The sequence below is a fragment of the Bubalus kerabau genome, chromosome 6 (genome assembly GCF_029407905.1).
Source record: "Bubalus kerabau isolate K-KA32 ecotype Philippines breed swamp buffalo chromosome 6, PCC_UOA_SB_1v2, whole genome shotgun sequence".
NCBI classification, from domain to species: domain Eukaryota; kingdom Metazoa; phylum Chordata; class Mammalia; order Artiodactyla; family Bovidae; genus Bubalus; species Bubalus kerabau.
In genome coordinates, this window is record NC_073629.1 from 107,149,250 (window position 1) to 107,174,694 (window position 25,445).

The 25,445-nt window shown below is 54.1% G+C and overlaps 2 protein-coding genes across 2 annotated transcripts in view; both read right to left on the reverse strand.

Moving 5' to 3' along the window:
* Window positions 1-2,426: 2,426 nt before the first annotated feature.
* LOC129656299 (bone morphogenetic protein 8A-like) overlaps window positions 2,427-25,445 on the reverse strand; it is a 38,486-nt gene continuing 15,467 nt past the window's right edge. Inside the window, exons 3-7 of the mRNA XM_055587011.1 lie at window positions 25,032-25,180; window positions 7,975-8,175; window positions 7,174-7,253; window positions 6,553-6,663; window positions 2,427-2,703 (exon numbers count right to left, since the gene is read on the reverse strand). Coding sequence (XP_055442986.1) covers window positions 2,554-2,703; window positions 6,553-6,663; window positions 7,174-7,253; window positions 7,975-8,175; window positions 25,032-25,180 — 691 coding nt within the window. The 3' untranslated portion in view covers window positions 2,427-2,553. The remainder of the gene's footprint in view (window positions 2,704-6,552; window positions 6,664-7,173; window positions 7,254-7,974; window positions 8,176-25,031; window positions 25,181-25,445) is intronic.
* Window positions 21,486-23,034, reverse strand: LOC129656298 (succinyl-CoA:3-ketoacid coenzyme A transferase 2, mitochondrial-like). The gene is given in 3 exon segments (XM_055587010.1): window positions 21,486-21,943; window positions 21,946-22,554; window positions 22,557-23,034. Coding segments are annotated over 3 exon segments (1,545 nt in total).

Here is a 25,445-nt window from a genome sequence, read left to right on the forward strand (position 1 = left end):
GACAGACCTGATCCCCACGCTGGCTCCACCGGGGCAGAACCCGAAGCGCAGTCTTCTGCAGAGAGGAAGTCGCTGGCTCTGAGGTGCTCGTGTGGTCCCATCAACATGAGGCACAGCCAGGATTTGTTGCTGGCAGGTCTGCTGGCTGCCACAGCTACCCTCTCCTGTCATCGCCTCCTTTCCTATGAAATTGTAGGGAACTTTTTGAAGCATGCCACCCACTTCCCTACATAGAGACACAAGAATTGGGCTTTGTCCGATGAGCTGATGTCTGGGCCAGGCTGGCTGTACAGTAATGAGGATGTGCTTGGGGTGAGGTGGACAAAGCAGTGCCCTCCCAGGCATGGGCCCCAGGCACCGCTTCCTTTGCGCCCACCCTCCCCATCTACTTTGCTGCCAGTGGACCTGAGTTGATTGCCCTTATTTATGGTTCTCATGTGCAGCCTTAAATGTGACCTGCGCTGCCAAAGGGAACCAGGTAAACAAGATGGCCCTGGTAACTAGCCACTGCCACATCATCAGTTTTCTGTCTTTAATTACCTCCCTTCTCTGCAGCCTTTTTCTGTTGGATTTCATTCAGTGGCCACGTGGATGGTTGAGGGTGGTAGAAGTGTCAGGAAGGCCACAACCACTGGACTCCTGACTTTACTGCACGAGAAGGGAGTCGTGTCATGATCCTTGTGTTCCTTATGTTCCACACCTCCAATGGGCAGGGCAGTCACATCTTCAAAACATTCACTTCATAAATTTTCCTGGTGCCTCAAACCATACCAGGTTATGTGCTTAGGCAATGTAGAAACTTAACACTGGCATCTGTCAAAAGTTTCCAGGCCTCCACTGCCCATGATGTTGGGAGGAGAGAGCTCTGAATGAGGCCCTGAAATAGCAGGCTTCAAGTCTCAGGGCCGCTGGGCACTTAGACCACATCTTGGCTCTGGGAGGAGAGGCCTAGAGTTGTAGGTGGATTCTCCAGCCAGAAGGGCCTTTGGAGATGTGAGTCCTATGTATGTTCTTTTGTCAGAGACAGGAAATGGAAGCCTGAATGGAAGGGCATTTCCCCAGACATCAGGCAGGTCAGTGACTGAGCTGAAGCCGGAATATGGGTCTACTGACATTTGTGCTGGTACTTGGTCCTCTTGCTGCCAGCCTGAGGTCAAAGCCCCAGGTCAAAAGGGAGCTCACCATCTTCCTGTGTCCATGGAGGGGTCTCTTCCTGTGCACTGGCTCCCAGAGCCCCTCCCAGGTCCAGGCGGAGAGGCTGCTGTCCTGAAGCAGGGCCCCCTCCTCCACCCCTGCTGCGCTCCCGGAGCCCCTCAGGGCACAGAGTGAACTCCAGGGGTGTCATCCTGGGCTGGGCCTGTGGGCTGGGGCAGGCTCAGGATCTGCTTTTAATGATATTTTGGGGTTCGGGCAGCTGGGTTCTGTCTGGTCCACCAGGTAAATTACAGGCTTACCAAGTCAGAAATCAAATAAACACTCCAGGTGGCCGCTCTAAGAAGAACAGTGGTTTCCGGGAACCTCCCCACCCAGCTCGGCCTAATTGCCGCCTGTCACTCCCCTGGCACCCGGGCCTTTTCTTTGGCTCACAGGCCCCAAGAAACAGGACGGGGCTCCAGGGCACACAGGGTGACTCAGACTTGTGTGATCAGCCTGTTGTTACCTCTGGGCGCTGGCTGACGCAGTGCCCACCCTCACCCTGTGCCTGCGTGCACCGGATTGCTCCTCAGTGCGGCAGGAGAGAAAGCAGCACACCAGGCTCAGGGCTGCTGGCTGCCTGGAATCGCATTCTGAGCGCCTTGAGGCCCTGTTCAGGGTCTGTGGAAGATGGTGACTGATGGCCGTGGGCAAGAGGCTCAGCTGTGATGTCTGTGCTGTCAGCCTAGACCTCCCTGCAGCTCTGCCCTTGTTTGTGCTAAGAGTTCACTTCATGTATAAGTGCAGAGCACCACACAGAGAGACGGAGGGACCTGCACACCTCCAAGGTTCATTGCTTCCCTGGGGGTCACACCTCTTCCCCAGGCAGGAGATGTCCCCACCAGGTTCACCCCTAAGCAGAAGGCCCATTGTTCCTTCCCAAAGTGCTAACTGCCCAAAGGCCAAGTCAGGAACCACTAATACACTATACCCAGAGCATGTGCACCTCTGATTGTGCTGTGCTGTGCTGGCAAGGGGCAGACCCACACCCAGACCCGTGGTGAGTGGGGCAACTCCCGGGGGCTAGCCTCAGGCTCCAGGTGCTCTCAGACCATCCTGGGTCGCACACAGTTGGAAAGGGCTGGGCAAGGACAGGTCCTAAGATGGGACTTCTTTGCTGAAGGCAGCCTGCATCAGCCACGTGGGGTTGGGTGGGACAGGCTACCACACATCCCAGGGCAGGGGGCAGAGGGCCTGGGGAGGACCAGCCCCTGGCAGGATGTGGGCAGGGGAGGGATGCCTCGCTGCCGCCCTGCCTGAGCTGGGACGGCGCTGGGGAGGTCTCTGCCTGAGCTGGGACGGCGCTGGGGGTCTCCGGGCCCCCGCCCCCGCGGAGGGCCGGCCGGTGGGGGCGGGGCCTCAGTGGCAGCCGCAGGCGCGGACCACCATGTTGCGGTGCTTGCGCAGGATGACGTTGTTGCTGCTGTCGTAGTAGAGCACGGAGGTGGCGCTCAGCTTGGTGGGCGCGCAGCACGCCTTGGGGACCGCGTGCGGCTTCAGCAGGTGCACCTGGCGGGGAGGGGGCGGCGGGCAGAGGCGTGAGAACCTCGGGCTCCTCCCGGGACCCCCGTCCCAGTGCCCAGCTCCTGCCGCCTGGGGCTCCGCCGCTGTCCCCTTCCCAGCTCCATCTCCTCCCCGCCCCCCGCACCCCTCCCCCCGCAGCCCGCCGGGCAGGTGCTGGCCTGCACTCTGCCCCGGCCCCGCCCCCTTGACGCCCGCCCTGCCCACTACCCTCAGGCCCAGACTGAGCACCGGGGGCTCCTGCCACAGCCCCTCCGCTTAGATGGGAGGGCCCTGACCCTGCGGGTCCCCCGCACCTGTGCCAGCGCCGGCCTGGCGCCGCTGTGACACTGCCTCCCCCTCCGCCAGCCCGTTTGCCCCTCCTTCCTCCTTGATTGCTTCTGTAACATCCCGCCTCGTGTCTTGTCCGCATGAGCTGTTTCTGGTCCATCCGCCCCTCCAGGCTGGGAGCCGGTGAAGGTCCCTGTTACACCTCTTAATGCCCAGACTTCCAGGCTCACCCTTGAGGTGTCCAACACCATTGTTTCTCAAAGCACCTCCACCCTTGTAACAACTTCCAGACAGGGATTGTTCTGGGTGGATGACCGCTGGGGACACAGGGGCCGAGTCACCTGTACAGTTGCTTGGCTGAGGTTGCACATAAGGCTGGGACCCGACTCGGGGAGGGGGCCAGGAGTCCCTGCTACCCTCCTGCAAACAGCTCTACCCCTAAAAACAGCCCGTCTGAAGGAGCTTCTGAAGCCTCCACACAAATATTTATGCAGAGACTCAGGCAGGATGAGCTGCAGTTCGTACTGGACTCCTCATCCGGTTGCCACAGAGACAGGCCCTGAATGCACCCCTCCCCAACTCAGTCGGGGCCTGAGAGAAAAGGGAACCTGTATCCATTCAGCAGGACCTCCCAGCCTTCATGGGAGACTGCTGAGCAGGACCTGGATGAAGCCATCTGAAGTGGGGGTGAATGTCAGGCACCCTGGCCCCTGGTACCCAGAGCCCAGCCTTGTCCCGGGAGCCCCAGTTTGGATCCAGCCTGCTGCCAGGACTGTCAGCCAGGCACCAGGCTGGCCTGGGGCCCAGAGGCCTCTGTGGGGATGTCCAGCCAAACTGGGCTGTGGGGACACTGCTCCCCAATTTCCCAGTCTCCACCTGGGGTGGCTGGGCTTGGCTTTCAAAGGCCCACATGAAAGAAACCAGGCGACACTGCCCACCTGCACCACCCGTGAGGCTCTACGTGGCTTGAAACCCGGGAGGGCTTTTCCTAGGTTGGGACAGCACCACAGGGGCGCAGCTGTTCTGGAAGTCCATCCTGGACCAGGCTTCACCAGGTGATCGACAGAGAGGACAGCCTTTGTTCTGTCTGTACCAAGAGACTGATCTGGAGTCTGATGTGCCTTTCCATTCACGTCACTTTAGAGCCAGGTGGCAGACCAAATCGGAGGCTCTGAAACTTATTGGCTGTGCATCATTCAGGAAAAGTCATGCCTCTGTGGACCTCAGTTTTCTCCTCTGCCAAATGGGTATAATGGTGCTATTCTCCCCTCCAACACAAATGTATTTCAGACACATGCCTTGTGCCAGCTCTGCCCAGGTGGAAAATACAGAAATGTCTCAGACATGGTCGCCACTTTCATCCTCAGCAGGACAGGAAGGGAGACGGGGGAACATTCCAGCAAACACCCAGGACCCCCGAGAACAGTACAATAGTCACAGCAGGCGTCCTCGCTCTGGGAACAGGAGCGCTGGAGACGCTGGCTGGGAAGGACCCAGAGACAAGGCAGCAGGGTGAGCAGGAGCTGGCCTGGCCCGGGGCGGATGAGGAGGCCCCGGGCAAAGGAGGGAGGCGAGGGCACTGGGACGTGGGCTGGGGGACGTTGGGGAGGTGGGTAGGCCAGTGCTGGGCCCCGGGTCACAGGCCAAAGCCTCAGACTTCTCCCCAGGGATAAGGGATGCCACGGGGGGGTTCCTGGCCCAGAAGGAGGTGGTCACATTTGTGCTTTAGTGCGACCCTCTAGCTGCTGTGTGGGGAATGTGGGGGGTGAGGCTGGAGGGACCCACTTCCTGCTCTTTGGCCCCAGGACACCCCAACCACCATCTCACCCCCTCCCTTCCACCCAGGCTTCTCTTCCTCCCCAGGCCTCTCCCACCTCCACTGTCCCCCCAGAAAAATCTCTTCTGCACTCACGACTCAGAGACTCCAGACTTGCACCCACCCCCCTCCTACCACAATTTCTCACGTAGGGTCCTGCAGGGCCTCACACACATGGGGATGGAAGCAGAACCGCTGATTCCCTCCAATCCATTCTTCCACCCAATGCCTTCGCTGCCCCCTCCTCGTCCTGGGGGAGGGTCTCACCTGGAGGCCTGGGCTCCTGCCCTCCTTCCTCCACCTTCCACGTCTCACCCCACCAGGTGCCTGGTCCTCCTGTTGGGACCACAGCAGCTCCTCACTCCTCCCTGCCTCCTCCACCCTCGACCCCATGGTCTGTCCTCCTGCAGCTGCCAGAGATGCTTCCAGAGAGTGCCCAGATCAGGCCCTGCTTCTCTGAAATCTACTCCAGCCCCTCGGTTTACTTGGGATTAAATCTACCACCTGCTGAGCCTGTGGGAGAGGCCCTGCCCCCCCCCCAACATCATCTCCCTCCGTCCTCCTCCCCTCCAAGCCAGGGTCCTTGAGCCCACCCAGCTCACCCCAGTCTTCCCCTCCTCAGGGGACCCACCGCGTTGGCTGTCCTTTCTTCTCGTGTTCACTGACAGCCTCCCCAGAGGGCAGGTGCTGCCTTGACAGCACCGAGCTCAGAGCTGGCACTCCCCCCTGCTGACTGACAGCTCGGGGGCTGAGGGGCGGGGCTGCTGCAGAGCCAGGGGACCAGTCCAGGGAGGGGCAGCGCCGTCATCACCCTGTGCCCCCCTCACAGGGCAGAGAGAAGCCCACACACGGCTCATGACCCCTGAGATTCTGCAAGGAAGGTGGCTCCTGGAGGAGGGGGTGTCCAGCAAACCCCACGTGACCACTGGGAAAGCAGGCATTACTGGGGGTCCAGGCTGCTTTCTTAATTCACTCACTCTCACTCTGGCAACACCTTGAACAGCCTCTAACTAGAGTGCCCAGGTCAACGTTCTAGAAATAAGGCTCAGCACACACACACACAAACCACTGCAAACACTTAGCAATAAGCAGCCTCAACCATGTTCCTACTAGAAACTCCAGCATTTAAAGTTACCCCAGACACCAGGGCATCAGAAGATCTGTAGAAAGACAAAGAGTAAGAGGGACCCGGAAGAAAAACAACAGGAGAGGACCGGGAGGGGAAGCCAAAGCCAGAAGGGCACAGGGCAGCCCGTGACTCTCGGGCAGGGAGAGGACAGAACCTCCACGTGTGTAAGTCAGCCCGACCCCCAGGGTGTGTGTCCCCCAGGAGGCCAAACCCGACAGTGAACGCGGTGCACACGTGTGTACCTGGGGCACCGGCAGTCGTGTGGATGCCCGCCGGTCATGAACGTGCTGTGCCTCTGACCACCAGCAGGCAGGCCCACCCCATGGATGTGAATGTCCCCCGTGTGCACGTGGAGTGCACACGTGTGTATGTGTGCACACCAGTCAGCAAGAGCCTGCTGCACGCTGTTCAGGTGCATTGGGCGCAGGGTCTCCATACAGAGTGGCCACACAGGGACCCGTCTCTGTACGGCTGTGGGATTTCACCTCACGTGCAGGCAGGAAGGTTTCCACGTGAAGAAGGCTCCCTGACACAGCAGTCCACCGTCACCTCCTGGCTGCACACCCCCTCCCCAGGGCGATCCCCTCCCCCAGGTGTCCGGGCAGGAGGGCGCGGTACTGACCAGGGACTGCAGGATGGCGTGGTTGGTGGCGTTCATGCAGGAGTCCAGCGGGAAGGAGCACTCGCCTTCACAGTAATACGCTGAGTAGCCTTGGGGGGCGATGACCCAGTCCTGGGGGTAGTGGGAGAAGGTGAGTCCCATCCACGTGCCCTCCCAGCCCTTCATTCAGCACCTGTCACAGCATGACTCAGGGCTGCCCCTTCCCTCCCTCCGCCTCAGGACTCCTCCAAGGGCAGAGTGCCCCCGCCCCAGGTCAGACATCCACCGAAGTCCCTTGGTGGACTGAGCTGGACACGAGCTCCGTCCCCTCCACGTGCCATTAGCGCGCAGCTGTGTCCTCCCCTGCCGCCCCCAGTCACAGCCCCGACAGAGGCACTGCCCACCCTGGCCTCACTTCCCTGCTGCAGCTGGGACATTTTATGGCTGAGGACTCAGTCTCCATAGTCATGGTTTTACAAAACAGCACTTTTCACTATCAAAGCAACACATTCTCCCTTTAGAGAACTTGGAAAACAGAGGAAAATAAAGACAAAGCTCCCCGGGGGTCTACCTCCCCTGGGACACACTTGCAGTCTTCAGGTGGGGAAGGTCGTTTAGGAAAGGAGGAGAGTCGGAACTCACCAGCCAGCCCAGGTCCTGGAAGCTCACGTACAGCTCGTGCCGACCGCACACCTGCCGGCCGTGGGAGCCATGGACGTCGTCTGCAGGGACACGAGGGGCAAGGGCTTTGCTGGGCTGCTGTTCCCAGGGTGGGGGGCGCCATGAGGCGCACGTCTGTTCAATAGTAAATGCTGGGAAACTAACCCATTTGGTCTCCTAAAGCCCATGTCTGCAGCTCTGCTGGTGCCATGACCCAGTTCAAGAACTTTGGATGGCTCCCTCTGGTGGCAGTCACCCCACACTCAGCCCAGCCTCCCCTGACTTTCAGCCTGTGGGATCCTGATAATCCAGTAAAAGCCCCGGGGGCCCTCAGCCATCCAGCGGCCCCTCCTCCTCCCCCTCCCCGCCCCGGAGTCACCCTGACCTCCCCCACCTCTCCTGCTATGCCCATTCCACAGGACAAGTGCTCCCATTGAGGTCAAGCAAAGGCTGGCTCCCGTGAAGGAAAGGGCCCCTGGAGGCCTTGATCCTGTGGGGCTCGGCCTGGTGGGGTGACCTTCACACAAACGCCTGGACCCTGCAGGGGCCCTTGGTTCTGACAGAGACCAGGGCGAGGCCTGCTGAGCCCCCCAGGGCAGAGAAGGGACTTTGGGGGGGGCGGGGGCAGCCCCAAAGGGTGGATGCTCAGAGCCCCGGAGACTGTGGGGCGGTTGCTCCGCAGGGGGCAGGGCAGAGGGTGTCAGGAAAGGCGGCGGGGTGACCGTCGGCCTGACCGCGCTGAGGCCAGAGGGGCTCCGTCCCCGCCTCCGTCCCCAGGCTCACCGAAGATCCCCGGCAGTTTGTTCGGGGCCGGCAGCTCGTTGGTCCTTTTCGGCGGCCTCCTCTTCAGGGGCCTCACTGCCCGAGGGGCTCGGGCGGGGCCCGGGCGGGGGCTCGCCCTGAAAAAGGTGACCACGAAAGGCTGTTTGGAGCGCGGAGCCTGTCGCCCCAGCAGACCGGCCAGGCCAGGATCCACACTGCGCCCTGAGATGGAGAGAGCAGAGAGGGGTCACTCGAGGGCGGGTGCTGCGCGGGGACACAGCGGAGACCTCTCTGGGCGGGCCAGGAGCTCAAGGCTGAGGCCTCGGGGGACCCACTGGGCCTGGGTTTCCCCCTCTGAAGACCCGAGTCCCCAGTCCAGCCCCCGTCCCTCAGCCTCCCTGCCCGCTCTCCCACCAGCTCTCCCACCACGCCACTGCCGGAGCCAGCGCGTCTACGGGGTGGGGGAGGGCCTCGTGAGCCCAGAGTCAGGATTAGTCATGATTGAGGGCGTCTCTGGCGGTAACAGCGCTTTACAGCTTTCAGTCAGTTCACGTGAGGCTCTCAGCCGGTCTTCACGGTGACCCTGAACCCATCATTTCACTGAAAAACAGCCGCTCAGTGACGGCCCAGAGCCCCACTGCTGGGGACTCTCAGAACCAAGGTTCCCACCTCTGTCCTGGGGCTCGAGCTCCCACCCCATCCTTTCTGGGGGTCAGTGTAGGATTTACAGCCCGCACTGGGGAAGGGGCGGACTCAGTGCCTGCTCTTCTGAGCACCGCCCAAGAGCAGGCTGTTCACGGCTCCGGAAGCCCCCAAAGGAGACCCCAGGCTCAGCAGGCGGAGACATTTACCCCAAGTCCCAGAGCTGGGTTTAAACACGTGCATCTAATCCCAGAGCCCAAGTTCTTGTCCCTGTATGTCCTTACCCACCAGGTTTGTGGTTTAAAAAGGAGGAAAAAGAGAAAAGGCTGCAGGCAGAGACACTTGTCAAAGTGGAATTTTATTCTATCAATACGCTTAAAGCCTGAGGATGCAGGAAAAACATACTGATTATCCCTGGAAAAGTCAACTCCACCAATAAAACTATATTCCTGTACCTCTTTGTATTCCTGATGACCTCTTTTTTTTTTTTTGTCAAAGCAATGACTGTACAAAAACTTAGAAAAAATATCACCCATAAATCCCTCCCCTACTCCAACTCAACATTTTCATTTTCCTAGGATATTTTCATATGTTAGTTTAAATCGTGAGCATAATAAAGAATTCTGTATTTACTCCCAACTTTTTTTCCACATTAACTTTTTCTCCATTGTTAAGTCTTAACTATGAACATTTCAAATGTCTTCCCTTGTGGCTCAGCTGGTAAAGAATCCACCTGCAATACGGGAGACCAGATTCGATCCCTGGGTTAGGAAGATCCCTTGGAAAAGGGAAAAGCTACGCATTCCAGTATTCTTGCCTGGAGAATTCCATGGACTGTGTAGCCCAAGGGGTCGCAAAGAGTCAGACACGACCGAGTGACTTTCACTACTTTCACTTTCTTGAGACGATATAGCTTAATATTTAGATATTAGTTCATCTTTAGACATTTAGGTTATTTACTGGTTTCATCATAAAGATGAGAATATGACAGAATGTCTTCATTTCTTTCCTTGTGGGATTTTTAAAGGAAATATAACATAGTCATGTTAAAAACAGGGACATGACTACAGGTTGCTGCTGCTGCTGGTAAGTCGCTTCAGTCGTGTCCGACTCTGTGCGACCCCATAGACGGCAGCCCACCAGGCTCCCCCGTCCCTGGGGTTCTCCAGGCAAGAACACTGGAGTGGGTTGCCATTTCCTTCTCCAATGCATGAAAGTGAAAGGTGAAAAGTGAAGTCGCTCGGTCAGGTCCGACTCTCAGCGACCCCATGGACTGCAGCCCATGTTTCCTAAAATACAGGACCTAGCGTCCCACTTCCATGTACATTTCACCCCAGTGTTGAAATAGTGATGCACAGCCATATATACACACGCAAGTATATGTGTGTACACGTGCGCATTGATACAGCGAGTGTACATATATACAGATACATAAAAATATGTGTTCCATTAGTGAGTCTCATGATCCTCCACTGTACCCTACAAGTCAAGGACATTGACTACCCCAAGCACAGCCTGGCTCAAAGGTCAGTCCTTAAACATCTGTGGTTTAGCCCCAAGTCCAGGGGCCAGAGTTGACTGAACAACTAATCAACCAGAGACTAACTTTGACCTATGACATCACCTGCCACTACATGCACTGGGCTCATCATCAGAGCTGCCACTCAGGATCCTGCTGAGACAGGAGCTGACACTGAAGGGGCCCAGGGAGAAGCCATTCGGGGAGTTTGGGTCACAACAAGTGAGGGTCACTTGCTGGAAGAGCTGGCCTGTGAGGAGGCGAAGCCACAAGACACACAGCAGCCCCTCCGCAGAGGGAAGGGCCCCGAGGGCAGTAGGAGGTGGCCAAGGAGTGACATAGGCAGGCTGATGGCTGTGGTCCATGCAGCACTGGAGTGGAGCTCCATGCCCAGCGGACATGTGGGGTGGCCTTGGCCCAGCAACCCTCCGGGCCTGTGTGTGCAGCCCCCTGTCCTGTGAGTCCCTGGAGAGCCCTGTCCATAGATGGGCCAGGGAGACCTTGGGTGACCCAAGGCTGGGCCCATTGTAGGCTTCTCTTTGTGCAACTGTCTGGTATTGGGGTCTCCTGGGAGCAGAGTGGGGGGGGTGGTCACAGGGCAGGCCTGGACTGTCCAGGTGGTGGCGCCCAGGCTGCCTGGCTCTGGCAGGACCCTTTCAAGAAAGCAAAGCAGGAACTCCAGGAGCCTCTGGGACCCAGAGTCCTCGCTCTAGACCTGAGCTGTGAGGGTGCCGGCAGGCACGCCGTCCCTTTGCAGGGGACGAGGATGTGTGGCCACGCCTGGAGATGGGGGCCACACTGTGGCCTTCCCTCCCCCACTGCAGGCCTGGATGAAGATGCTGCTCTTCTGGGCCAGGCAGGCCCCTGACACGTCCAGCCTCCCCCATGTTTGAGTCCTCCCCATCAGGGCCTGGGTGTCATGGTAGCTCCCCTGCCCATCCCATCCCCGGGGACTCATCCCTCTTCCCCCTAGGCCAGGCCAAGATCACTCCCATCCCTCCCCGAGGCCTCTTTCTGCCCTGGGTGACACCTGAGCCTCCCTGCAGCCCCTGCCCGCCTTCAGCCTGCTGCCATGGATGGCACCCTCATGCCGCGTTGAAGGGCAGTCGGGCAGTCCAGACGCCTGGGGGCCCTGGGCAGGAAGCCAGCTGTGACCAGGCGCCTTTGTCCCATGGGTTGTTTCCTCACCAGGAGAACTAGGAACTCAGTGCTTTTCCTTCTTCCTACTGTTGAAAAGCCCTCTCACTGCTCTGCTTCTGGAAACCTCTGCCTGTCCTGGCTGCTGCTGGAAGACTTCTCCCGACACCCAGGGCAGTCAGGTCCTCGTCTCCAGAAGCCCCGCAAGGTGCTGCACCATCCACCCAGTGACGCCCATCCCCTGCCCGCCTGGTGACGGTCCCCTGATACCCCGTGGCTGTCCCTTCAGGTACACTATCTCTACTTTAGGATCTGGGCCTCCCGCCAGGATGAGGCTCCAGGGAGGCCTCTCCGAAAGGCCTTCCTGGACCAGCTGGAGCTTCGTGTTCTTACCCACGAGCTCCTGTCTGGTGTGTGCAGCCCTAGGGCCACACTGAGAAAGCGTGAGCTCCACAGCAGGCTTGTGTTTGAACCCTACACACACACACACACACACACATATTTTTTTCTGTTTAGTTTGTGAGACTGTGGATTCAGGATGAAGTACCTCTCTGCCCCTCTTGGGTTTCAAGGGAGTATGAGCAAGAGGCTGGTTTAGGCTCTGTGACAGAGCGGAAGGGTCTAGTGTCTGATCTGGACAACATAGGAACACTATGATTTGCGATGAGAAAACCCACTGAAGTCCACTGGTCAGGTTTCTAGAACCCCTCCTACCTAAGTCACAGCCTTTGGCCACACACAGGCAGACAGTTTATTCAGAGGAGACTTCCCTGAGGAATGCTAGCACCCACAGTCTCTCCCCCTTCAGCTGACCCTCTGACCAGTTTCCTAGCTGCCTAGACAGTCTTTTTCCCTTCTAGAGACATCCATTTAGCTACAAGAAGGAGAAATGTGGGAGGCAGAGGAGGTGAGGCTACAAGTAAAAGAGTGACAGAATGAAAGGCCCTAGAAAAAAAGTCAGAGGGCCAAAGGAAAACCATCTTTCATTCAGACAGCATTTCTCCTGATCACAAAAAATTCACATTTAAGCAGATTTTCATGGTTCTAGTAAAACAGCGCCTTACTGTAGACTCTGGGTGTTGTTCTATAATAGGGGTAGGGCAGGCACAACCTAATCCGCCCTGCTCAGCCCCACCCCCAAGTGAGCAACTCAAGGAGTCAGCATTAGTGGTTCCACTAAGCCATTGGTCGGCACTGAAGTAGGCCCCGCCCACTCCCCTTGCCACTCAGTCGTGTCCGACTCCTAGCGACCCGTGGACTGCAGCCCACCAGGCCCCTCGGTCCTTGGGATTTTCCAGGCAAGAGTACTGGAGTGGGTTGCCATTGCCTTCTCCGTCCTCTGTATAAAAGGAGCCCAAATCCGGACTGGGACAAGATAGCTTTTTTTTTTCTAAGACACTAGCTGGCCATCTTCTTGGTCTGCTAGCTTTCTGATTAAAGTCGTTCTTCCTTGTCCCAACAACTTATCTCCCAATTTATTGGCCTGACATTTGATGAGCAGAACTAGCTTGGGCCCAGTAACAAATTTTGATGAGCCAGCCAGGAGCCTTGATGCTTGTGGCTAGCTGGCCCCAGGTAGGGTATTTTCCGGTAAGGCCTTAGGAGCTGCTGGGACCACTTGTCCTGAGGATCTAACCTTCAAAATTCCCTGAAGTGGCCCTGGCTGCCCCAGTGCATGGCAGTTGGAGCAAGGAACTGACATTCGGGAGCCAACAGGTTCCCTATACCATATACAGCCGTGAAGGTTTTCGCCTCTCAGTTAAGGCTTTTTCCTTTAAGGGAAAAGCCAATTTGTTCATTTGACTGGGATATCTTGTTGCAGAGGGAAATTTTTGGACTCTTCCTGTTGTGAACCAGTTCACTGGGTTTTGTTTGGCATTTGTTCAGGATGGAATCTCTTTGTGCTTTTGATATTCGAATTTCTTGTGTTTGTGTGTTTTGTTGTTCTTTTTTTGAATGTATTTTAAAAATTTATTATTTACTAATTTATTTTTATTTCTAGCTGCACTGGGTCTTTGCTGCTGCACGTGGGCTTTCTCTAGTTGTGGCGAGCGGGGGTTACTCTTTGTTGCGGGGCGTGACCTTCTCATTGCAATGGCTTCTCTTGTTGCAGAGCACAGGTTCTAGGTGCACAGGACCCATGTCCCCTGCATTGCCAGGCTGATTCTTAGCTATTGGACCACCAAGGATGTCCGTGTTTTGTTATTCTTGAACTTATAAACATGGGGATTGTTTGTCCCATCATCTTAGGGACATCTGTCTCTAAGGAAAGCTCTTTGGAGTGTATCTTAAATAAATGGGTAAAAATATAGCTGTGGGCCTATGACTAAGAAAGAGATGATATTCTTCTGGAATAGTGTGTGGCCCTGGGACTTCCTTGATGGTCCAGTGGTTGGGAATCTGCCTGCTAATGCAGAGTACACAGGTTTAATCCCTGTCCAGGAAGATCCCACATGCTTTGCAGCAACACTCATGAGCCTGCACCACAACTACTGAAGCCTGTGTGCCCTAGAGCCTGTGCTTGCAACAAAGAATAGCCCCTGCTGGCCACAACTAGAGAAAGCCCATGTGCAGCAATGAAGACCCAGTGCAGCCAAAAATTAAAAAAAATTAAATTAAAAAAAAAAATAGTATGTGGCCCCAGTATACATTAGGATCAGGAGAGCAATGACCCTTGAATGGCTCACCTAATTATTATACAGTCTTGCATTACAATTGTTTTGTGAAAGAGCATGTAAAAATGATGAGATCCTGATGTAGAAGCATTTATGCTACTGTATCAGGAGGAGAAGGCAGAGGCTGCTGCATCGTGGTAACAGCGACTAAAGGGAAAACCTACAAGAGGGAGGGAAGAAAGCGAAAGTGAGGACATGTTATTTCAAAACTTGAAACTCCTCTCTGGGCAACCTAGCTCTCCCACCGGCTGAGCAGACAGCAGTTGTTCTAGCCACCCCACATCCACCGTGCTACCAACGTGTTTACTGCCTCCTGTTTCCCCTACTTATGGGGATCAGTTAGAGGTTCTATGTTAACCCCCAGCTTCCCTGATAGCTCAGTTGGTAAAGAATACACCTGCAATGCAGGAGACCCCAGTTGAATTCCTGGGTTGGGACGATCCACTGGAGAAGGGATAGGCTACCCACTCCAGTATTCTTGGGCTTCCCTTGTGACTCAGCTGGTAAAGAATCTGCCATCAATGCAGGAGACCTGGGTTCAATCCCTGGGTTGGGAAGATCCCCTGGAGAAGGGAAAGGCTACCCACTCCAGTATTCTGGCCTGGAGAATTCCATGGACTGTATAGTCCATGAGGTCGCAGAGAGCTGGACACAACTGAGCAACTTTCAGTTCACTTCATGTTAACTCCCAGGCACAGGGACCTGGTTTGGTGTCACCATTTAAGACCCAATACGGCACCCAGTTTGGACCGGGAGCCACTTCTGGAACAGGGCAATTTTCTTTGTGCTGATATCCTGTAGGAGGTTTTAATGCAGATGGCCAGCCGGCTGGGTTTCTATGGATGCACAAGCCATTCTCAACTTCAGATCTGTTTAATTGGAAAACCCAATAACCCTACATACTGAGAGGACCCCTTCCATATGACTGAACTTTTCACCGCTAGCTTTGCCACTCATTATTCCTCCTGGGCAGGCATTCATACTCTTATGAATATGATGCTTGCTGGGGATGAAAGAAGGATAGTCTTTGACAATGTTAGAGAGGAAGCAAACCAGCTTCATCTAGCAGATCCAGATGGAATTCCAGAAGCAAACCTGGCAGTCCTTATTGCTGAGACCAACTGGGATCCTAATAATGGAGACATGCCGCTCCTAAAGCATTATAGGAAGTGTGGGTCTTTGAAAGATCAGGCAAAAGACTTAAACAAAATTCAAGAGATACACCAAAAACTCAGTGAGGATCCATCAGAGTCTCTAGAAAGAATTTATCAAGCTTATAGGCACAATACTGGTGCAGATTCTGAGGCCCCTGAAAATATGAGAATGGTAAATATGACCTTCATTGGGCAAAGCGCCCAGATATAAGAAGAAAATTACAAGAATCAGATGGTGCTTTTGGAATGAGCCCTTCTCAGTTGATAGATGTTGCTTTTAAGGTGTTCAACAACAGGGAACAAGGTCAGAGGAAGAGGATGCAAGACAGAAAACAACTTTTCTGGCCACAGCGTTGGATTCCTGGAAAGCAAGTACCCGGGAGAGAAGTGACCCCACACGGGGAGGAAACAATGTGCTTACTGTAAGAAGGAAGGGCACAGAAGGAGTGCCCTGGGCTAAAGAATAAAAGAGTAAAACAATAAAAGGAAGACAGGAGCCTCCCATCTGGTAGAAAGACAGGAACACTCTGATGATGAATGAAGAGGCCTGGGGGCTCCCTTAGACTTGAGGTGTCCAATTCCACTTTCCCCGCAGGGTCCCAGGTAACTTTGACAGTGAGGGACAAGTTGATTGACTTTCTGATTGGTAGACACCAAGGTGACACAGAAAACATCTCAGTCCATCCTGGTCACAAGAGTTTCTGGAAAAGTACAAAATTATTCTTTCTTACAGACCTCTAGAATGCCAGTTAGGTGACCTCATCTTGAAACACAGTTTCTTATATATGCCAGCATGTCCAATCTTTTGGGTTGAGATCTCGTTTGTAAATTAAATGCTCAAGTAACTTTTTTTTGTCAAAGTAGCTTGACATCAGGGTCCCACCAGAGCATGCTGTAAGCTACAGATGGCACTCATGGACACCCCAGAAAAGGTGATAGAAATCTTCCCCACCGCTTCTGCCCCTGAGGTCTAAAAAAAGGTAAGGCTGGAAGTATGGGCTGATGGCACCCCGGAAGGCCAAAAATGCATGGCTAATACAAGTCCCATTAAAAAGGGACACTGGGACACCTAATCTAAAACAATACCCTCTGAGGCAAGGGACCCAAAAGGGAGTTCAGCTAATTCTTGAAAAAACTCTTAAAACAGGACTGACTAAACATTGCAGGTCCCCGAATAACACCCCATCCTCCCAATCAAAAAGCCAAACTTGGACTTTCCGGGTGGTGCAGTGGATAAGAATCCGCCTGCCAATGCAGGGGACATGGGTTCAATTCCTGGTCCTGGAAGATTCCACATGCCGAGGAGCACCTAAGCCCGTGAGCCAGGACTACTGAGACAGCACGGAAACTACTGAGGCCCGTGAGCCTAGAGCCTGTGCTCTGCAACAAGAGAAGTCATGGCAGTGAGAAGCCCTCGCATTGCAACGAAAGAGTAGCTCCTGCCAGCTGCGACTAGAGAAAAAAGCGCAGTAAGGAAGACCCAGAGCAGCCAAAAATAAATAAAAAAATTTTTAAATGCCAAACTGAACAGAGTATCACTTTGTCCAAGATTCAAGGGCTACTAATGAAATAGTTCAAGGTTTGCACTCTGTGGTACCTAATCCATTGTTGTTGTTTATTTGCTAAGTCATGTCCAGCTCCTTTGCAACCCATGGACTGCAGACCACCAGGCCCCTTTGTGCATGAGATTTCCTAGGCAAGAAGACTGGAGTGGGTTGCCATTTCCTTCTCCAGGGGATCTTCCTGACCCAGGGATCGAACCCATATCTCTTGTATTGGTAGGTGGATTCTTTACCACTGATCAACCTGGGAAGCCCAACCTAATCCACACATTCTGGTTAGAACTCTTCTGGGAGAAAATAACTTGTTCTCAGTTTTGGACTTGAAAGATACCTTTTTTTCTGCATTCCTATTGCAGAAGAATCACAGCAGCTGTTTGCTTTTGAATGGCAGGACCCAGAAACAGAGAGTCCAATAGTATTGTTGGACAGTCCTGCCTCAAGGACTTAAGAATTCCTCCACCTTGTTCAGAGATAACGTTAGCTAGGGACCTGAGAAACTTGATATTGGATGAAAAACTCTTATTCCAATATATGGGCAATATGCTTTTAGCAACACTTACACATGATAAATGTCTACAAGATACCATAAGAACCCTGAATTATTTGGCTGATTGTGGATATAAGGTCTCCCAGAAAAAGGCCCAAGTACGTAAGCAATAAGTCACATATCTGAGTTTTGTCCTTTCCCATGGCAGTGAGGTCTTTCACCTGCAGGTAATCACAGGCTTGGGAACACCCAAGATTCACAGACAACTCAGGGGGTTTCTGGGAATGGCAGTATTCTGTTGGATTTGGATCCTGAACTATGGGCTCATAGTAAAGCCCCTCTATGAAGCTTTAAAGGCATATGATTTTGAGCCCCTTACTTGGAGTATGGAGTGCAAAAATACATAAATGGGGCCTAACCCACAAAGGACCATCCAGTGAGTCACTCAAAATTGCATGATTTGTGTGAAAAATAACCCAAGACTGCTGTCAGACCTCCCCAGATAGGGACTCAACACAGAGAAGCCCGCCCCACTGAGGTCTGGCAAACAGACTTCACTCAAATGCTTTGAGTCACAGGAAATTTCAGATGCCTGCTAGTATTTGTGTACACTTTTTCAGGGTAAGTGGAGGCATATCCCACCAGGAAAGAAAAAGCCTCTGAAATGCTTAAGGTTCTCCTTAAGGAAAGTGAAAGTGTAAGTTGCTCAGTTGTGTCCAACTCTTTGCAACCCCATGGACTGTAGCCTGCCAGGCTCCTCTGTCCATGGAATTCTCTAGGCCAGAATCCTGGAGTGGATAGCTGTTCCCTTCTCCAGGGGAATCTTCCCAACCCAGGGATCAAACCCAAATTGCAGGTGGATTCTTTACCATCTGAGCCATAAGGGAAGCCCTCCTTAAGGAAATAACCTCCCAATTCAGACTGCTTCACTCCCTTCAAAGTGATGACAGGCCTGCTTTTGTCTCTAGCAAAACCCAACAAGTGTCTAAGGCGCTGCAAATTACTTGGAAGCTACATTCATCCTGGAGAACACAATCAGCAGAAAAAAAACAAGAAAATGAACCATACATTAAAGAGGAGCATTGCTAAAATATGTGAAGAGACTAATTTAATTTGGGATACAGCCTTGCCAGTTGTCCTGCTACTAGTCAGAGTGGCTCCCAGAAGTAGGCTTAATTAAGCCCCTCTGAAATATTGTATCATTGTGGTCATTCCAGATGTCTGCCCGGGCAGGAGAATCTATAAGTGCTCTGAAAGATCTAGCAGTTGCCAATTATGTGAAAACTCTGGGCACTATACTAATCTCTGTTCATGAGTTTGCTTCCAGCAGGTCTGACTATCCAATTGAGGTAGGCTCGCATCCTTTTGCATCTGGAGACCAAGAGAGTTTTCTCTCATTAAAACCCAGACAGAATAAGAGCCTGAGCATCAGCTGATTGCAAATGGACAGGCCCACACGTGGTCCTTACCATGCACTCATCTGTCAATTTAGCTGGAGTAAAGCCATGGATTCATCACACTTGGGTTAAGATAGCCCCATTGTTATCAGAAAATGACCCAGCTCTTGGGACTTCCCTTGTGGTCCTATGACTAAGACTCTATGCTCCCACTGCAGGGGGCCTGAGTTCCATCCCTGGTCAGGGTACTGGGTCCTATGTACCACCAAATAAATATTTTAAAAAGGGAGAAAATGACCCAACTCCTGAGAGGCCTAGAGAGCAACGGGTTTGTGAACCCTTAGAAGATTTAAGGTTACTCTTTGAAAAGGGTAAATACTGAGATTAAAATTTCATGGTAGGTACTTCCCTGGTGGTCCAGTGGTTAAGAATCTGCCTTCCAATATAGATGATGTGGGGTCAATTCCTGGGAACCTAGATCTCACATGCTGTGGGGCAAATAAGCCTGGCATGCCACAACTACTGAGCCCATGCACCACAACTAGAGAGAAACCTGTGAACCTGTGTGCCACAACGGAAGGTTCTGCAGGCCATGACAAAGATCCTACATGCCGCAGCTAAGACCTAATGCAGCCCCAAATAAATAAATCTTTTAACTTTCATAGAAGGATTTCATTATGTTCAAATAGTTGTAGATAAAGAATTGTAGTGCTTACTAAAATTTTAACGAATATTCTCAAGATAAAGAATTGTAGTGCTTACTAAAATTTTAAGGAATATTCTCAACCCAAAGCTGATCAATTCCATTTCAGAATCATCCCCTCATCGCCCCTATTCAACAGGAAGTAGTCAGAAAGATCCTTGCCCCTTTTACCACAAGACTGTGAAATGGACATTGGCAGTGGGTAACAGGGGCGGGACAGGCACAACCTATAGCAGACTTGCTCAGCCATTGGTCGGCACTACAGTGAGTCCTTCTCCCAAGACCCTCCCCTAAATGAATTACTGTCAACAAGCAACTGTTAGTGGTCCCAGTAAGCCATTGGTTGGCACTGCAGTAGTCCCCTCCCCCTCCTCTGCATAAAAGGGGCCCAAATTGGGACTGGGACAAGATGGTTTTTTTGAGACACTGGTCTGCCATCTTCTCGGCCTGCTAGCTTTCTTATTAAAGTCATTCTTCCTTGCCCCTAAAACTTGTCTCCGGATTAGTTGATTCGTCAAGGGGGGAGCAGAGAGAACTTATGCTCCGTAACAGTTTCTCCTCCATTACTTTCCCCTACATTTCAGGATCCACTTATGACAGCAGACACTTCAATGAAACCCTTACTGTGGGATCATCTCAAGCTGCAAAGAATTTAAGGTAAATATTGTAATACAGCAGTGAGGGCAGCCCCTAACCTGCAGCCATTACTGCTTCTCATTACTCCGCATCCTGTTACCAAGCAACGGGTCCTGCTCAGCCATTGGTCGGTGCCTCGGTGGGCCTCCCCCATAAGCAACCAACAGTCAATGAGTGACCGTTTCTGGTCCTGCTCAGTCATTGGTCGGTGCTATAATGGGCCCCGCCTGCTGCTGCTGCTGCTGCTGCTGCTGCTGCTGCTGCTGCTAAATCGCTTCAGCCGTGTCCGACTCTGTGCGACCCCGTAGACGGCAGCCAGGCTCCTCCGTCCCTGAGGTTCTCCAGGCAAGAATACTGGAGTGGGTTGCCATTTTCTTCTCCAACGCATGCATGCATGCTTAGTTGCTTCAGTCCTGTCCGACTCTATGCAACCCTATGGACAGCAGCCCACCAGGCTCCTCTGTCCACAGGATTCTCTAGGCAAGAATACTGGAGTGGGTTGCCATTTCCTTCTCCAATGGGCCCTGCCTACAAGCCACTAATTGTCAAGAAAGGAAAGTTAGTGAGGGGATTCAGAAAACAGTGGAGTGATGGTCATGAGGTGGAAAGTGAGGTAACAGGTAGATCCTGGCTTTCTCCCGGAAGCCCTCCAGCTCACCCAGGCTTGGGCCAGCAGGTGAGCTGGCATGCCCAGGGAACAGACTGAGGGCTGTATCCTGCAGGGCTCCAGAGCCCTCACCAAGGCCATCAACTAGCCTTGGCTCAGGCCTGGAGGCAGCAGTGAACCTCTCCCCAATCCTTGTCTCTGTGGCCAGATAGCAGTGGCAGTCTGCCCGGGTCGCAGTTTGTGGGACCTGATCTCCCCTCTCTTTGGGTGGCCTGAGGAGCCTGAGAGCTGGCTGGATTGGGTGCCTGGCTCCTTCAGTGATGATAGCTGGGCAGAGTCTGGGAACCTGGCCCTGAGGGCGCTGCCAACTGAGATCTGCCTCCTCTTAGCCAGGACTGAGACCTTGGAGGGTGAAAGTTGTGCCTTGGGACCTTTCCCTTTCTTGTCAGGGCAGAGAATAACATTCATTTGGTAGAGACTTACAGGAACATCCTTACCTGACAATGACCTGACTTTAAGAGCAAAGGATCTGTCACCAAGAAGTTTGTAACAACTAACCAGGACCCTCCCTCACCTTGCCTATAAAAGGGCTTTGCTGAAAGTTTTCAGGGTTCTTAGGGCATGAGCCACGCATCTCCTGGCATGGCCCTGTAATAAACCTTTTTTTATTCCAAACTCCAATGTTTTAGTATTGTTTGGCCTCACTGTGCATCAGGCACAAGGACTTGCATTTTCAGTAACAATATCGCAGACAGTGAGGAGGGTGAGGGAAACAGCTTTCTCAGAACTCACAGGACATACAAGGCAGTGTCTCTGTTTTCCTTTAATTTTTAATCAAAGGCACGTCTCTCCTGAGAGAACCTAGGCTATCCAGGGGCAGCCAGCCTGGGATGGCAGGACAAAGCCCGCCAGATGCTGGTGAAATGCACAAATGTGACTGTGGCCTCCTTGGAATGCAGTCCTGGGAGGTGACGGCAGAAGCGCACGCTCGGGGACCGAGGTTCACTCTCGGGCTACATTTTGACCTGCTGCATGGGTCTGAGGCTCGGGGAGACGGCAAAGGGGCTCCCCATGCTCTTTTTGATGTCCTCCACTGTTAGGCCGTCCCAGAGCGCAATCAGGGTCAGCCCTGTCTTCTTATGCACGTCAAACACGGCCTTCTCGGTGATGATTCGGTCCACGCACTGCTTCCCAGTCAGTGGCATGGTGCACTTCTCCACGATCTTGGGTTCGTTGGCCTTGTTGCAGTGCTCCATGGTGACTACCACTCGCGTCTTGGAACTGGACATCAGATCCATCGCACCCCCCATGCCTTTCACCTTCTTGCCGGGTATCATCCAGTTAGCCAGGTCACCGTATTTGGAAACCTGCATGGCTCCCAGCAAGGTCAGGTTGATGTGTCCTCCTCGAATCATGGCAAATGATTCATCACTGGAGAAAAAAGAGCCCCCGGGAAGAAGGGCGACTGTCTGCCCGCGTTGATGAGGTCCGAGTCCACCTTCTCTTTTAATGGAAAGGGACCCAAGCCCAAGATCCCGTTCTCACTGTGAAGGTGCACGGTGATGTTGGGGCTGATGTAGTTGGGGGCCAGGAGAGGGATGCCGATGCCCAGATTGGCATACATGCCGTCCTCAAATTCAAGAGCTGCCCGCTTGATGATCCGTGTCCTTATGTTATCTGAAGACGTGCAAATTTCATCATCCTCTTTCTGGACGGTTAAACGCTCAATTTTTTTCTCATATTTTTCCCCCTGTATTATGCGATCTACATAAATGCTAGGAACATGGATGTCTTCTGGGGCAAAGGACCCCACGTCCACAATTTCTTCAACCTCCACCACGGAGGTTCTGGCGGCTTTGCACATGGGCACATTGAAGTTCCTGGCACTGGCCCTGAAGATGACATTTCCTGCCAGGTCCGCCTTCCACCCTTTCACCAAAGCAAAATCAGCGGTGATGGCGTGTTCCAGCAGGTAGTGCTGCCCATGGAACTCCCTCACCTCCCTGGGCTGGCTGAGGATGGCGATGTGGCCGTCTGGTAAGTACCTGATGGGTGCGCCTCCCTCCTGGACCAAGGTCCCTAGGCTGTGGGGGTGTAGAAGGCGGGCACACCGGCGCCCCCTGCGCGGATGCGCTCGGCCAGGGTGCCCTGGGGCGTGATCTCCAGCTCCAGCTCACCCGCCAGGTACTGGTGCTCACAGAGCGAGTTCTCCCCCAGGTAGGAGCAGACGATGCGGGTGATCTGCTTGGTCCCCAGTAAAAGGCCGAGACCGAAGCTCTCCACCCCCACGTTGCTGCTGACCACTGTCAAGTCCTTCACGCGGGTCTTCAGCAGCGCCCCTATCAGGTTCTCCGGGATGCCGCAGAGCCCGAAGCCCCCGATCATGATCCTCGAGCCATCAGTGATGTCTCCCACGGCCTTCACCGGGTCCGTGTAGAACCTGGCGCGCGCGCGGGCGCTGCAGGCGAAGCCGCACGCGCCACCCTTCGCCAGCGCGCGCCCCGAGCGGCCGGCGGGGACCCGGCGCCCGAGCACCGACGCCAGGAGCCGCAGGGCCGCCATCGTCCGCTCCGCTCCGGCTCGGGCTCCGGGCCCAGCGGGGACAGGCGGGGACAGGAGGCAACCGCGCGTCCCCGCCCGCGCGTCACAGAGCAGGGGGCGCCCAGCCGTGATGCGCCCGCCCGGCTGGTTCCCGCCGCTCCACTCCGTCTCCGCGCTCCGAGGGCCCGAGGGGCCGAGCTTCCCGGGCCGCGAAGGCGGGAGGCGGGACCGCCTGGATCATCTGGAGGACCAGAGGGATCCCGGGCCTGACTCGGAGACCCCGAAGCGACGAACCTCCCGGGAAGCCTGGGCGCCGGCCTCCTGCCCTCTCCATCGCCACCCTTCCTCCCAGCCACGGTACTCCCGTCGCAGCCCACCCCCCAAAATTCCACCTCTGGGGCACGGGCTTCAACACCTGTGTCCCCAGCACTCCCGGTCCAGAAACGACATTTCCACGGATGTCAAGCTGGGCCTCAACGACAGCCCCGCCGAAGGAGACCTCTTGCCTTCCTGCCTCAAGCCTGCTCCTCCTCTGTTTGTCCCCACCTCGGGCAAGAACACCACCAAACCTGTTAAAAAGAGCCACTGGCTCAGCCCTGTCACCTGCACCTCCTCCAAGCACCCTCCTCCGTTCCCTGCCGCTGGACAAGCTCCCCCACCCTAGCTCCCACCTCGACCCTGTGAGGCTCTGGGGCCTCTCTGACTTCACTTCCGTCCCCCAGAGTCTACTCTCCCCACTGATCAGAGGATATTTATTTTGTACATAAGATAAATGGAATTTTCATTTTACAATAGTTGAGATTCAGAGAAAATACTCGAAGGTTATATAGAGAGTTCTCACATGCTCAGACCCAGTTTCACCTGGAAAGTGTTAACATTTAAACGACTGTGGTACCGTTGTTACAACTAATGAACCAATATTGGAATCTTATTATTTACTAAACACCATGACTGACTTGGATTTCATTCGCTTCTCCACTAGTGTCTTTTTTCCTGTAGAACGTGCTTCAGTTTCAGGTTGTCTGGTGTTTTTCTCATGGTGAGACTGGGGTTCTGGGTTTCGAGGATAAAGACCACAGAGGTGAAGTGTCCTCATCTTGTCAGATCAAGGATGTCTGGGAGCTACATGAGGTGTTCATGGGAGCCCAAGTATCTGGCTGAGGGGGTGCCGCTCAGGTTCCCCCCTAAAGTTACTGCCTCAGGCTGTGCACACTTTGGAAGGAAGTCACTAAGTGTAGCCCACACTGAAGTTGGGGAAGAGGCTACACCTCCTTGAGGGGGAGCATCTCAGAGGGTTGTTTTATAAAGAAACTGAATCAGATCCTGCCAGCTTCCATTGCTCTTAAATAAAATAATACTGATTTCATACTTTATATTTTGACCCCTTCTCTCAACCTCCTCACAGTCGCTCCCTGGCCCTCTGTGCTCCAGCCACGGCAGCCCCTTGCTGTACCTCAGATACACCAACGTGGGCCTACCTTCAGCATTTCTAGTCCCATTGCTGGGATAAAAGAGGCTCTCCCGCAAACACCTGCTGAATGAATGAATGAAGGCACGAATCCTTACTTTACAGATGAGGAAACTGAGACTTGGAAAGGCAAGCAACCTGCCAAGGTCACTGACTAAGAAGGCTGCAGAGTCCAGATTCATACCCGGGGCTCTGCCTAAGAGTCTAAGGGTGTGGGCACATCCCCTCACCCTGCACATGATGGAAACTCCTGGGGCAAAAGGTAGCTCTGTAGAGTAGAAAGACTCTCCCATTTCTTGGGGAGGGAAAACTTGAACTCACTCTTAGCAGCTCTAGCCTTGGTCCTGCAGAAGGAGAGGATCTCTGCCAGTAGGGGGCTTCCTGCTGTGCCACACTGTGGGACCCTTACCCCCTACCCGCTGAGTCCCCTTGACTGAGAAAGGCCAGCCCTCCGGGGCCAAATGAGGGGGCTCCAGCTGTGTCTGCTGCCAGCAGCTGGCTTCCTTGGAGGAGCCCCCAGGGGAAGGTTCGATGCTGAGCCCTGTCTTACCATCATCTGTTTCCACATAGAGGCGGAGTCCCAGGTCCTTGTTACGGCTCAAGAGCCAGCGGTCACTGGCTGCTGTCACGTCCAACACCAGCCAGCCCTCGTCCCCAGATCGGAGCGTCTGAAGATCCAAAAAGAACAAGTCAGACTCCCTGTGGACACGAAAGAACAATTAACCGAGGGCCGGCACAGCTGCCTTTGTGTTTCCAGTGCCCGCCGAGGGACCGTTAGTGGGGCATCTACCCACCTGGCTCTGGCCTGGGTGCCTTCCAGGCCTTATCTCGCTGTCTACTCTACAAAGATGTTACAGAGCCTGTGTACAGATGGGGAAACTGAGGCTCAGGAGCTCAGTGACCCATCCATGATCCCACAGCCAAGACAGCAAGGTGGGGACTTGAATCCAGGACTGATGCTGGC